At 46.2% G+C, this 13502-nt stretch overlaps 1 protein-coding gene across 3 annotated transcripts; it reads left to right on the top strand.

The window, feature by feature from the left end:
- The first annotated feature begins 469 nt into the window (after nt 1-469).
- Nucleotides 470-8878, top strand: LOC124075064 (voltage-dependent calcium channel gamma-6 subunit-like). 3 transcript variants are annotated; one of them, XM_046418448.1, is made up of 7 exons: nt 470-709; nt 2581-3335; nt 3992-4102; nt 4329-4437; nt 5887-5961; nt 7079-7216; nt 7377-8878. In XM_046418448.1, exons 2-7 carry the CDS (start codon nt 3126-3128, stop codon nt 7595-7597), a joined length of 864 nt encoding a protein of 287 aa, XP_046274404.1. In that variant the 5' UTR covers nt 470-709; nt 2581-3125; the 3' UTR covers nt 7598-8878. The 3 variants fall into 3 exon arrangements, with proteins under 3 accessions (XP_046274404.1, XP_046274403.1, XP_046274405.1); XM_046418447.1 differs by having other exon boundaries at nt 470-754; XM_046418449.1 differs by lacking the exon at nt 470-709 and adding an exon at nt 1335-1708.
- Nucleotides 8879-13502: the final 4624 nt, after the last annotated feature.

Genomic DNA, 13502 nt, shown 5'->3' with positions numbered 1-13502 from the left:
CAGGAATATGCATCCATACACACACACACACACACACACACACACACACACACACACACACACACACGGTTAAAGGCCCCATTCTCCCTCAGATGTACGTAACACCAACTCCTACATTGACCTCCACCCTCTTTTCCCCTCCCTCATCCGTCCACCTCCCTCTCCCTCACCTCTCCTCACCCTCTGTCACTCTGAGCTGAAGCACACACACACACACACACACACAAAAACCAGGTCAGCGACTTGTTAATATCATTGTTGCGGTATCTGCGATGTGGCGGCGAGCGTCGTGGAAGCGAGCGTGCAGCACGTGTTAAAGAGTGAAAAAATAAAACTAATGTGTCTAATTTCAGCATGATATTTTTTGGCTGCTGAACTGGTTTCAGTGGGGGGTGGGGGATGGGGTGGGGTGGGTGGGGTTGGTGGGGTGACGCTGAACTGGCTCCTTCTTCAATAGTTGGCTGTACAGAGTGTTTATGGAGTCTGCTGTTTGCGTGATACAACACAGGAACTTTCTCCTCCACACCGACTCCATGTTGACTTATTTTTGGAGACAGTATGGGTGATATTTTAAGAGAGTGAACTTGTCAAAGGGTGTTTGTCGCCGCTCACAGCCGCTGTAATGAGTTTCTTCCTCGTGCTTCAGTGCCGCGTTTCCAGCGTGTCCAACTGGATGCCGTATAAGGAGAGCCGTGTTCAGCCTTGAAGAGTAAGGAATGAAAAGTGTGCTACTTCTGTTCAGTATTCCAAACAGGTACCCTGACATTTTGAAACATCTGATGTTCTTATTCTTTAAACCAGCTCACCACAGTAAGGCAGATGTGAATGTTGTTTTGCTGTCGTAGTCTTGTCTGCTGCAAAGCGTGTAATAAACCAACAGCAGAAGAAAAGTGCAGCCCGTATTCTTCTCGTGATCAGGGTTGCTTGCTGGCTGAGGAGCAGGGTGGTTCCTGTTAACTCCCATGTAGCATCAGGTACATCATCAGGTGCATGTGCCTGCCACAGTGCTTTTGAGCAACAGGCCTCTTAGTAGAATTTACTCTTTAGTGGAAGAAGAAGCAGTCAAGACTGAAGCTGTGCTTTTTAATCAGAAGATCAGCTCCTCACTTGTGATTAATCTGTAACAAAACGATTTTGTAAAGAGTATTAATTGATTTATTTACACATTTTCAGACAATAAAACTGAACGTCTCCAGTCAGGCGTCTCTCAGACAAACGGCTTCCAAACCTGAATGTGTGCTCAAGAATTAACAGGATTCAGAGCAAACGTTTCTAAAACTTGCACAATGTTTATAAAAACAGACTTTGGTGGGTCTAAAGGTCCGTTTCAAACCTTCATAAATGTTCATAACGTGGGCGACTTAAGTTACCTCTTTAGCTGTTTCAGCGTTGAGCATACTGACGCATGTTGTTTATCACCGACAGTCAGTTCATGTGATAGACCAGTGCATGAGACTCGTTAGTGCTTGACATGTGCAGATTCTCTTAACGAGGAGCTTGGCGACTGAGTCTGAAAAACAGTGTCAGGGGCTCGAATTTACAGGCACGACGTGAAATAACAACAGGATACGAGTGTGAAAATTCGTATTTGACAGGTTGTGCTGTGCTGTTTTGTTGCTATTACCTGCACTCCACGAAGAGCTTTGCTGCAGAACAACCTTAAGCTTACACTCTGGAGGCTGTTAACGAGACAGACGGCGATGTCAAGGTGAAGCCATGTGTGCTCCCCGGGGGGATGCGTTTCATTTTAGCTAACAAGAGACACGGCTGCATGTCACGTCTGTTGTCACCACATCCTGGTGGAACGCGGCAGGGCAGTTGCTTCATTCAGCCCACAGACAAAAAGGGTTTAAGATTCAATTCATCGGCGGCGTACCTGCGTGACCCCTCCATCACGGAGCTTCTTGGAAGAGATAATTGGTCATGGCTTGAACATGATGAGTGTTTTTGTTTCGCTGAGGTACCACAAAGCGTCTCAGAATAGACAGCAGCTTATGATTTCAGTACGCTAACTGTTTTTTGAGTGTGTTTGCTGTCACATAACATCTGAAAATAGATAAGTGATTGTGATCTGGCTATGCTAAGTGCTTTCATATTGCTTTTCTGTGCTAATGAAAGCAGCAGAGCACACAGCACAGATAATGATGTGGTTGGAGGAAACTCTCCCTCCAGTTCTGTGCTTTTCTTCTGAATCCCGGATGACACGTACAGTTGATTTCTCTGCTCTGTTGACATGTTCGTGTTCACAGTGCACAATTAAAAGAGGGACCAAATGCTTTTATTCTGAAGTTACCCGTGATGTTGGTTGTTTAGGAAATCAGTTACTGATGACATGCCCTCTTCAGGATTTGTGTACATGGACACAGATTTTAACTGAGGAAAGCTGGACTGTTGCCCCGTGAACTCCGATCCTACTGACGTCTCGTAACTCTCTTAACTGCTGTGATACCACGTTGGTCGATACGTTCCTGTTCTCTCTGAGCGATGGGTGACGTTATGTGAATTTGTTTAAATGTGATGATGGATATAAATGGCTTACATGGTGACTTTTCTTTTTTTTTCTTCCTTTCTCGTCTCCAGGAAGCATCGTTTCATCCACCCCTGACTTCTACCTCCACAGACTCTCTGGCTGCACGTTTCTGCACATCATTTGTTTTGATTTTTTATTTCACGATGATTCATTTATCAGTTGTGCATCTGTCATCAAAGCCGCCATTTTTTCTGAGGCTTTTTCTCAAGAGAAAACTGATGCCTTCCGTTTCCTGCTAAAGTTTTCTGGGTATTTTGTTTCTGTTACCAAAGAGACTTTTTGGCTTTAAACTATTTTTCTATCCCGCGTCTTTGCTGTTAGTTCTTATCACACAGTCGTTTTCTTCTTTCTACCTTTCCCCTCCCTCTGTCAGATACGCCTGTATAACATTATTTTAACTTTTTTTTTACCCTTGTTTTCTTCATGGGCACAGACTGAGAATACAAAACAGTTTTCGTCTGTTTTTGTTCCCCGTCTTCAGTTTTTCTGTTGGCTGATATTTTACCGTCCCTGTCGAGGGCAGAGCTCAGGGCGAGCTTGGCCGCCAAACTGAATCCCACTCGGCTGTTTTAGCTGTGTTCTATTGTGTCACAACATGTGGTCCACCTTCCTGGTGACCGATGAGGAGGGCCGCACGGTGGGTCCGGCGGCGACAGGAACGGTGGGAGGGGTCGCACCGGTAGGAGCGGCCCAGGGTGCTGCAGGTCTCGCCAACCTGATGAGTGGGCGCAGTACCTTTGGCGGGAACAAGCGCCGCAGGACGACGTCAACAGGACACACCATGAGTGAGGCCCAGGAAGGGAAGGTGACTGACTCAGTGCTGTGTGTGTTCTCCCTCAGGCTGTGTGAAAGAGCTGTGCAGCTAATGGAGCCAATCAGTCATACCCCATACCGCTATAATCTGTTACCCAGCGGTAACAGATGAGAGCGCAGTCTTTTCTGTTGCAACACTTTCTGTCATGTAACCACAAACATACACAAGTTGTTTAGAGGACGTAATTCGTACCTAAAAATAAGTCTCTCTAACAGCTTCTTTGAAGAAGTTAAGACCACACAAAAAGTCCTCACTTTCACCCACACATCTCAACAGCTTCTCTGAGAGTTGATATTTCATCTGTTGAGGACATTAAAAAAACAACATGCAGAGATTGTTCTGTCCCTTTGGTATTTTTACCTCCTCCCTGCACGTTATTGTAGGATATCTGCTCTCAGCTTGTCTTAAATACCCAGCATAACACACTACAGCCCAGGCAGAATGAAGAGTTTGCCAGGGCACTGAAAGCTGGACAAGAACCTGATTCACTTCATGAGATCAGCTTAGACGAGAGACGAGTCCATGGCCAGTGAAACACCTCCTTCCCATTGGCTCGGCCCTGAGGCTAAAATGCTGCCTTTTTTTAAAACAAGTCATTTTTGTCCTTATTTGATGTCAAAATCATTTTGTGTTTGTTCGATTACCAGATCAAGCTGGCATTCTTCGTGGCCATTGTTGGCGTAGTCCTGACAGTCCTTGGGGTGGGGACAGAGTTCTGGGTGGAGCTGGCACCTCCCAAAGGTTTCTACAACAACCAGGTGAAATGTGTGAATTAGGAACAAACAGGGACTGAAGCTCAATGGACTGACGCTCTGTCAGTGAGACACAGACACAGTCAGCCTGTCTCAGATATTATTAACCTGTCCTGGATGTTTTCTGCTGTACAAAAACATCATAAAGAGTAATTTCCTGTTTGCCCTCTAAAGCTGAACACTGTGACGGATGGAGAAAGAATATTACTGCTGATCTTGTCTTGTTCTGCAGACCTGTCTGACAGCTCACTACGGCCTGTGGAAGGGCTGCACCAAGACCTTGTGGGTGGCTGACATCGACCCCGAGAGGGAGAGCTGCGGTCCTGCAGAGCTACCCGGAGGTGAGTCCAACGTTCACTGACTGATGTCTCACCTTTATGATGGCCGACCGGCGTGTGTGTGAGTGAGTGAGGCCGGCTGACTGAAACTGATGATTGACAGAGTGTTTGACTGAGTGGACGTTTGTCAAGCTGTCGAGCTTGTTGGACAGCTCAGTTTGAGGGGAAGTGAGTTAGCGTCAGCGATTGGTCTACCTGACTTGGCTAGACGAATGATGCTTGGCTCGCGGTTTGACGGCTGGCCGGATGACTAACAGCCTGAGTCACTGTTGCACAGTCTGAGTAAAAGAGCCGCATTTGGGTCAAGTGAAGGGATGCATCATTTGGTTTAGGAAGTCCTCAGCTGTTTGGCAAATATGCCCATTTTTCTGGTTTTAGAACAAACAGTTTTTAAATTGTGTTGGGACAGCATATGTTTAATTTGGGGTCAGAAACCATCCTTACAAGCAAATAAATACCAAAAAGACACAAAGCAATACTGAAATAGAAAAAAGAAGACAATGGCACATCACTCCACAAATAAATATACATGAGTAGCCTATAGGAGACTGTGGGTTGAAAACGACAAACCGACTTCTGCCTGGACTTCCGTTGGTCGATTGTGGCAAGAGATTATTAAAGCCATTTGCAGTATGACTCACCTGCGTGAACTCCCCTTTTGAAGGATGACTCACACAAAATAGAGACTCTGAGCGTGCACCTGTGTGGTCACTGGCATAGCGGTTAATGGGGTTGCAGTGTGTCTTCACATCAACAGTGTGGAGGTGATACAGTACACAGCACATTTCTTATTCCAAACCATTTCACCCACGTGATTTCTGTTAGTGGCTTTGAGGTATACACAGGAGCTAAGTGACTCAGACCGTTCATGTTGTTCTCGCGCCCATGACGGAGCAACATGACCCATGTCCTTCTTAACGGATTAAGGTGTACATGTGTTCTGTGGTCAGTGAGAGAAAAGTCCAATTATTGCGCGACTGACCGCCTGTAAGAGCCACGTCAACCTTTATTTGTTGATTGGTGAATTTTGTCGATGGGTTTCGATTGTGGCTCCCTGACAGAATCGGCACTGGAGCCCTGCTGACTGTTGTGGGGATGAAAGTCCTGAACACTGTGGGGATTTCGGCTTTGATCACACTAACTGCTTGCTTGTGTGCACAAATGTGCGGGGGATCAGATGGAGGCGTCACACTCTGTTTGACAGCTGAGCTCTAATTTACTGCAACACATCGTCAGGGCGGCAGAATACTGATTGTGCGGGAAGCATTGGGTTGTCACCTTGGGCTCGTCATTGACGTTCACGGCTGATTACGGTTGATGGAGGAAAGTAAAGCGTGCGGGGCTCGGAGAGACGTGGGATTTCCACAGCTGAACAGCAGACTGCCTGCCAGTGTTTGTGTTTCTCTCATTTACAGTGGCTGTTTCTCTTCCTCCACCTTTTCCCTCCCGCAGAATCAAACTGCACCTACTTCAAGTTCTTCACCACGGGGGAAAATGCTGTGATGTTTCAGAAGACAACGCAGAAGAGTGAGTCACCTCTCTTGGCTCTCTTGGCCTCTCTCAACTGCTGTCCCGCCTCGTCCGCCCACTCCCTCCTTTCTTCACGCCTCTCCCTCGACTCCCCTCCCTCCCGCCTCCCCCCTCTCTCTCCCTGGGCCCTCGCTGGCCCTTCGTCTCCACCTGCTCTCTCTTTGTTCTTCAGTCCTCTTTCTGTTATCTCCCACCATGATCCATCCCTCCCTTCGTCTTTCCTTCCCCTGCCGTCTCCCTTCACCTCCTCGCCGCGCTCTTTCAGGTTGGCCATTGTCTGCTCTGTGAGTGTTTGAAATCTATTCCGCCTACGCTGCGTTCAAGTGTCTCCGAGCTGCCGTCTAACCTCTCATTTCACTGGCAGCTCCATAATGTATTGAGATCACACAGTGCCGTGCGCTGAATGAAGAAAGACAGACGCACATTAAAATCCCATTGTTCGCTGGTGGCACATCGCCGTCACGCCGTGGGCCTCAGTGTGGTGATTTAAGCGTGTAAAACGTTACCCCAGAATTGCTTGTTTTGTTTTCTGAGATCACAAATGTCTTCGTGTAAATCTTCTTTTATGATTAATATGACTATTAAGTGGAATCATAAAGCGACACAAACTTTTACTCGGCCACATCTGCTTGATGTTTGTTTTCTTGTGTTGTTTTCCAAAACTTCTTGACGATGGGCTTCGTAAAAACCTGAGCAACCACACAAACGTGAAGTTTAAAACTCAGTTTAATGTCACTTGTTATCCTAACCTCTGAGTGCACTAACATGCATCGTGTTGCGTGTTGAAATACAAGTTTAAGTAATTTATCCGAGACTTGGCAGGTTCATGAGACACCAAGAGAAAACATAACGTGATTTAAAATTCTGAAGACTACTAATGTTATTGTTTGTAGTATCCATTCGGTTTCGCTCACGTCACAACAAGGGTTACGATTCAGGACACTGCCAAACTGTGAGCAAAGTGACACATTTTTCAGTCAATGCTGCAGATCTGATTCAGATCAGAACTTTCAGCTTACGAGCTCAGGCTGGTGAATCGAGCTACAGATCAGCTCTGATACACTGAGTGTCTGCGTTTATGTTAACGGGTGCCGTCCTCACCTGCCTCGTACAGGTCTGAATGTAGCGGCAGCCATGTTGGCCCTGTTCAGCCTTTTCCTGATGGTGATGGGGGCCATATGCATCGTGATGTCTCTCAGTAAAGAGATCCTCTTCTTCCTCAAGCCAGCATCCGTCTGCTTTATCCTGTCAGGTGAGTCCAGGAGGCACCAACACACTCTCTTGGAGCAAATCACGTTTTCTGTGTGGAGGTTGCAAGAGGCCAGCAGTTACGGCCTTGTATTTACAAATTGATAATGGGTGGTAATGAATCCATCATATCAAAACTTTGTTGTCCACTTTGTCCTCCTCAGGGGTCTTGGTCCTGCTCTGTCTGATGGTCTTCCACCAGTCCGTCCTGGCCCTCCTGGCCACCGACCACACGGTTCCTCTCCACCACGAGCTCTCCTGGTCGGTGTCGTGCATCGGCTGCGCGGGGGCGGTCCTCATCGTGGGCGGGATCCTCTTCCTGCTGCTGGCGCTGCCCTACAGCCCCTGGCGGAGGTGTCTCCCTCCGAAGGACGGCAGCAGCTAGTGGCCCGGAGGTGGTGTTGCACTTTATCTGCCCTTCCTGCTTGTGAGGAGGGAGGGAGCAGAGGGCAGAGGACGTTTCCCAAAGACGCCTTAGCACTGAGATTGTTTTCCTCCTGTGAACTTAAAGGAATCGCAGGTGTGTTTATGGGAACGTGATGGCAGGCAGAAACACCTGCCGGTCGTCTACATGTCTTTTCAAATATTTTGTAATTCTCTCATTTAAAATCCAGCTGTTTTTCCTTTTGTTTCTCAGTGAGTCGTTCTGGTTAACTGTCAATAAGCACATTTTGATTTATGAGCCCATCATTTGACATAATCTTGTTGAAGTTTGTCCTGTTTAACATGGAGACAGGTGGTGTTTAAGTGCTTCATGCTCAGATGTGTTTGGGAAACAGTCCTGAATTGTCTTACTAATCATCCTGCAGGGTTTGGAGGCAATTTACTGTTATTCAATAAATTATGAAGCTTTTTAAAAACTATATCTAATACCAGCTATTCCACCCCAAGAAGTGCAGCAGCTTAAAGAAGCAGGTTGAGTAGTGGAGCTGCTGCTAAAAGTCACCTGAATGCTGACATGTTTGTGAAACATGTCGCAATGCTAAACATTAAAAATGCTTGTGAGTCAATTTATCTGTGCTTGCTTAAAGAGTACATTTATGTTAACTAAAGTGCCAGTCAAAGTTTTACATTTTCAGACGAGACATTTGTTGTCTCTGTTCGTGTTGGGAAAGTTCATGCTCGCAGATGGACAGCAGCATAAGCAAACTATTTGGACTGAGTGCACAATAAAAGCTAACTGTAAGACAAAATTATCTTTGACAGTGTAGTCCCTGTAGACCATTTGCTATAACTGGCCTTTGATTCGTTGGATCGGTTGGACGGATGCCACCTGTCTGCTCAGGTAACAGTAAACAGCCTCCAAAAGCTAAAAATGACCGAATGGAAACGTTTATTGACCTCCAGTTTGAAAACCTCCTCCTTGTTTATTTTCTCAGTGATGTGTGAAGAAAAGAAATAATATTTGTTTGATTTTTATGTCCGTCGTCAAACGCCTTTCTGTCTGCTGAGCTGCTTGTTTGCTCTGTGTGTCGGATGTTTTGTTGTTCATCCATTAATGCCGAGATACACGTTGATTAGAAACACAATACCCGCATTTCGTTTATTTCATGCTGGATACGTGAATGCAGTTTGTGTTTTTATCTTTATTAGATTTCACTTGCTTTGTGTAGTAGATGTGACACTCTTTGTAAGAAGAGGATATTTTAAATAAAGTGTAAGGTAGGTGTTATGCTTTATTAATTGTGTGACAAGCAGATGCTAGAAAACACTTTAGGTTTGTGCTGAAGGAGAGGCTACGCGGTGCTCAGGTGTGTTTTTACCTTTAACAAAGTGCTTTTCTGTGCCTGAATGGAAGGCGAACCGTCTCTTGAACTGGATCGATTGAGTCTGAATGACTTCATTTTATTATTAAAGATGACGTGAATATTTAATGTCACCCCGTCGCGGGTTTCAGTCCTCTCTCATTCTTCACGCTCAACACGTTCTCAGCTCACAGTCTCTGTTTCCAGACCACAACCAATAAGAGACTCGTGTGAAGGTAGCAGAGAAAACTAAAAGGTTGTTTTTAGCACATGCAAGCGGCAGGGAAATTAAATAAGATACTAATGATGATAATAAGATAAGCACAGCTGCGCTCAAAGCAACACAATGTGGTGTCAGGGAAGAAGGAGCCACCTGACTGACAGGGTGGAGCTGGTTTATGCAACCTGGAAACCGGCCGAGGTCGCTGTCAGTCAGGATGTTCACTCATGTGCTGGCGAGGCCCAGAAAACCCTGTAAATGAAATGAAGTGCAGGTGGTGTATGAGGCGGCAGGTGTGACATCCAACCGCTATCTTTATCCATTAGAATTTAGCCGCAGCACATGTCAAATATGTGTTTAAAGGTGAGTAATCTGTAGCGGCGCCGTGCTGTTGATTCAGGTGTGAATTGAAATGAAGTGGAAACAACACCCGACTGGCTCGGCGCCGGATCCCCAGTGTTTGCACTTCTTGTTTCCTTTGTAATGAGGCCGAGCAGATCCAAACGGGCTGAACAGAAGGTGAAACAGTGGATCTTTTCCTGGCATGATATGAATAAAAAAAACAACCTAGAATACACCCTGGTGTTACCGCCATGTATGTCTGTCTGCCAGGCTGTCTGTCTTTCTGCGGCTAAATTTGAACTCATGTTGTTGCATTTGCATGTTACATGCTGTTATATGATACTCTACATATTTAGACTGCCAGACCACCAGCAGGGTCCATTTCCCTTCTTGTTGCGAACCCTCGAGTCATGATATTTCCAACAGCATGTGAATGCAGCATAAAAAGCAGATTACAGGCACGTGGCCGTACAATCGGGTTACACGCAGAGTTGAACCGTCAGTTTTTGGGACGGCTGCATGAAGATCACTGAGGCAAAAGGAGCTGATAAGATAAACTTTGAGGTGTGCTTTCACGCAGAGCGTTTGGATTGCTCTGACTCGTGGTTTCTTCAGTCCTCCACCTTCCTCCGCTAACATTACCACCAGCCCAGTTCTTGTTATCCTGCACGCAGCACATCTCAGGCACCAAGCTGAGCTCCTTCCAGGCTCCTGTCTCTCTGAAGCGTCGCCCATGCTGTTCGGCTGCGACCTCCTGGCTAAATTTAGACCGTGGCCAATAGCACCGACGTGGCAGCAGAAACACAAACCTGGAGACGAGCTGCACACACAAACATGCTCTCAGATTCTCTTGTCTAAATGCACATGTGTGCACTTCATTTACACCCGGTACCTCCGCCCAGGAGCGCACAAATGTGATGATACACACTGAAACCCCAGACGTCACTCGTTCCCAACGTCATCCGATCCGCTTCAGTGCACCCCAGAGAATCCGATGATCCCCCTTCAATTAATATGAGAAGTCTTGAAGTGAAGAGAGCACAGATCTCATGTTGTTAAAGCTACAACTTTTCTTTCTGAGTCAGCAAAGTGCGCTACATCCGCCCCCTGCGGTGTGTCTTTACCCACAGCACCTGTCACTCACGCTCATGTGCTGACACTTGCTAAGTAAGACGGCAAACTGGCTAACATCCCAGCAGCTAACAGGAAAACAGTCGTTCACTGCCTCAGCCTTTCGACCAGGTTTTGCCCTCTCTGAGTGGTCTCACATGTGACCAGTAACCTCTCAATAAGTCTCAACATCCTGGAAAATTTCAGGGAAATTATGTGAGACCACTGACTTCTGTTGAACGTCTTCATCCACTTTGAAAAGACGTCCCCTGTGGACGGATTGGAATTCAAGTGTTTTATGACATCTTTTTGTGACGTCCTCTGAACGTCCCGTGATAACGTTGTGTACATAATGTGTGCTAATGTCGTTCACAGCTTGCCTTTAGCATGTAAAACACACACAGCAATAAAACGTTCAGAAATTATACGTATTATTTATTTGTCTAATCACACATGAAACATATTTCCCTCATCACATGTCGATTCCCTCCACCTGTCTCGTATGTCCACAGTCGTATGAGACATGAGACAGACATGATCTGCACGCCAGGCGGGCGTCTCATGTTTGCTGCAGTAACTCCTGCTCCTGATGATTTGTTTTACCTCCCACACTGGCAGCAGATTAAACGTTAAATAAAAATATCTCACAGTAGACGTGCTTGAAATGAATGTTCTCGTGTTTTTGTTGCCTAACCATAACCACGAGCCCTGAGCAGAATCTTTTCCAGTTGCCATGTGCAGGAAGAAAGACATTTTTAAATTATTGGCATTAATGCAGATAAAGTGTTGTTACTGAACATATTCTGGGCTTTTGCAGAATCATCCAATGTCAGTGTTGTTGTTTTTTTTGGCTCGTCACAGTCCAATAAATTATTCTGAAACATGCAGACTCTGCCAAAAAGCCTTTAGTGACTGATGCATTTTAAGTGCAGATGGTTTGGACGGCTCTGTAGCTTGTCTCACGGCTATCAAGGTGCCGAGTGCCAGACCTCTACTATGCTGCACCCACAAAAAGTCATTCACTCTCAACGTCACCCAATCCACCGGAAAGAAAATACACTCCTCCAAGAGAGCACTCCATGAAAACTGATATTAAGCCCTAAAATATTCGTAGCTTTACTGGCTTAGACCAGGAACAGAAGTGTGTGGGAGCCTTTAGTCTAACTGCTAACTGCTGTCTCTACAGTTACACCAGTGAACACACACACTCACTCACTCACTCACACACACACACACACACACACACACATTTAAAGTGTCCAGCTTAAAAACAGCTGCGAGCAGCTCCGACACACGTCTGTGCGCAGTATCACAGAAACATTAAGACCTCCAGAATGTCACGCGCGTCCAGACAGCCGCCATAAATTCAAAACAAAATTAACAATGAGCTAAAAAAAAAACAACTTTATTGCATCTTTTAAAGCTCATCTACAAATACAACTTCATCTGCAGTGGGACTGTCACGCCGTTTAAATTTTGGTTATGTTTTGTCTTTTGGTTTGTAGTCCATGTGCCATGTTTCATGTTTGTCTTGTCATGTGTTTCCATGTGTTATTTTCCAGGTTTTTGTCATGTCCTGTTTTATTTTGAAAGCGTCACTTCCCTTATGTGTCTGTTTTCATGTAACTTTGCTTTGGTTTATCCTGATTGCTTTCTCCTCCCTTAATGTGTTTCACCTGTCTCTCGTTATGTTGTCTCTTTAGTCCTCATCTTCCCCGTCGCTCTTTGTCAGGTCGTTGTTTTGTCTCCGTGTATGGAAGCCTGGATTTTCTTGTCTTGTCTCGCCATGTTTTGCTACAGCTTTTTGTAGTTTTGTGTTGTATTCCATTTTAGGCTACTTTCCACCTCCACTCCACTACATTTATGTGACGGCTTTACATGGTGGACAGTTTAACACATTGTTAAAGGTGAAACCTGCAGGTTTTCTCGCCTTTTTGGCTTGTGACGTCTTACAAAAAGCAGCAGGGGTCAACGTTCTGATGTCTCTGAGTTGAGCTCCACCAAACAGTGATGTCTCTGGGCTTCATATCAACAAATGCTGAAACGATCCGAGCCAGAAATCCACCAGTGAGTGATGACACTGACGGATGTCTTTTACTTTGACTCATTCCAGTGTGACCCTATGATCTCTAACTTTCACATTCTATAACATGAACGTTGGTGGATATATGTGTGCACATATCATGAACCCTGTCTTTAAAGTTCAACGTGTGTTTGAGTTTTCACAAGACAGCGAGGGGCTCAGACGGCCCGGGTTTCCCGTCTCGGGATCTCCCTCTCCGGAGTGAGGCAGGATTTGAGGACTAGAGGAAATGAGAGTGTAATCTTGACTGACAGACCTCCCCACTGGCATACGGCCGTCTGTCAGCGAGCCTGGAGCCGTTATCATCGACTGCAGGCACGAGCTCTTCGCCGCCAAAGAGTCCTGGAAGGAGAGACTGCAGCGGGACAGCGAGCGCCGGGCTGAACGAAGGGAGGAAATTAAAATGCAGAGCGTCTTCACAGGTGGCAGACCCCTGTTGACTCATGAAAGCCGACACAGGGTGGTAGCTTTTATCACATTGTGCTGTGTGTACGGCAACTGTGATGCTAGCCTCAGACATAATAATGCAGGAGAGCCAGGTGCACCATGGGAGATCTGCAGTGTGGACGCTGGCCTGCGGTGGAGGGTTACAGCATGTTGTGCTTTTATTAAGTGCTGGATGTCGGCCACACAGCAGTGAGAAGATGGAGCTTCCTGCCTGACTGCACCAACAGAAGAACCGCCTGCCTTGGGAAAACATCATGCATGTGCTGTAGCCACTGACCCATTCTGTGCCCAGGCTGGAGACAGGAGAACTCAAAGACCTGAGCCTTTACACGAACATCCACGC

Source organism: Scatophagus argus, chromosome 17 (genome assembly GCF_020382885.2).
Source record: "Scatophagus argus isolate fScaArg1 chromosome 17, fScaArg1.pri, whole genome shotgun sequence".
NCBI lineage: Eukaryota > Metazoa > Chordata > Actinopteri > Scatophagidae > Scatophagus > Scatophagus argus.
The sequence above is the reverse complement of the archived record's forward strand: the minus strand, read 5'-3'. Positions and strand labels throughout refer to the sequence as shown.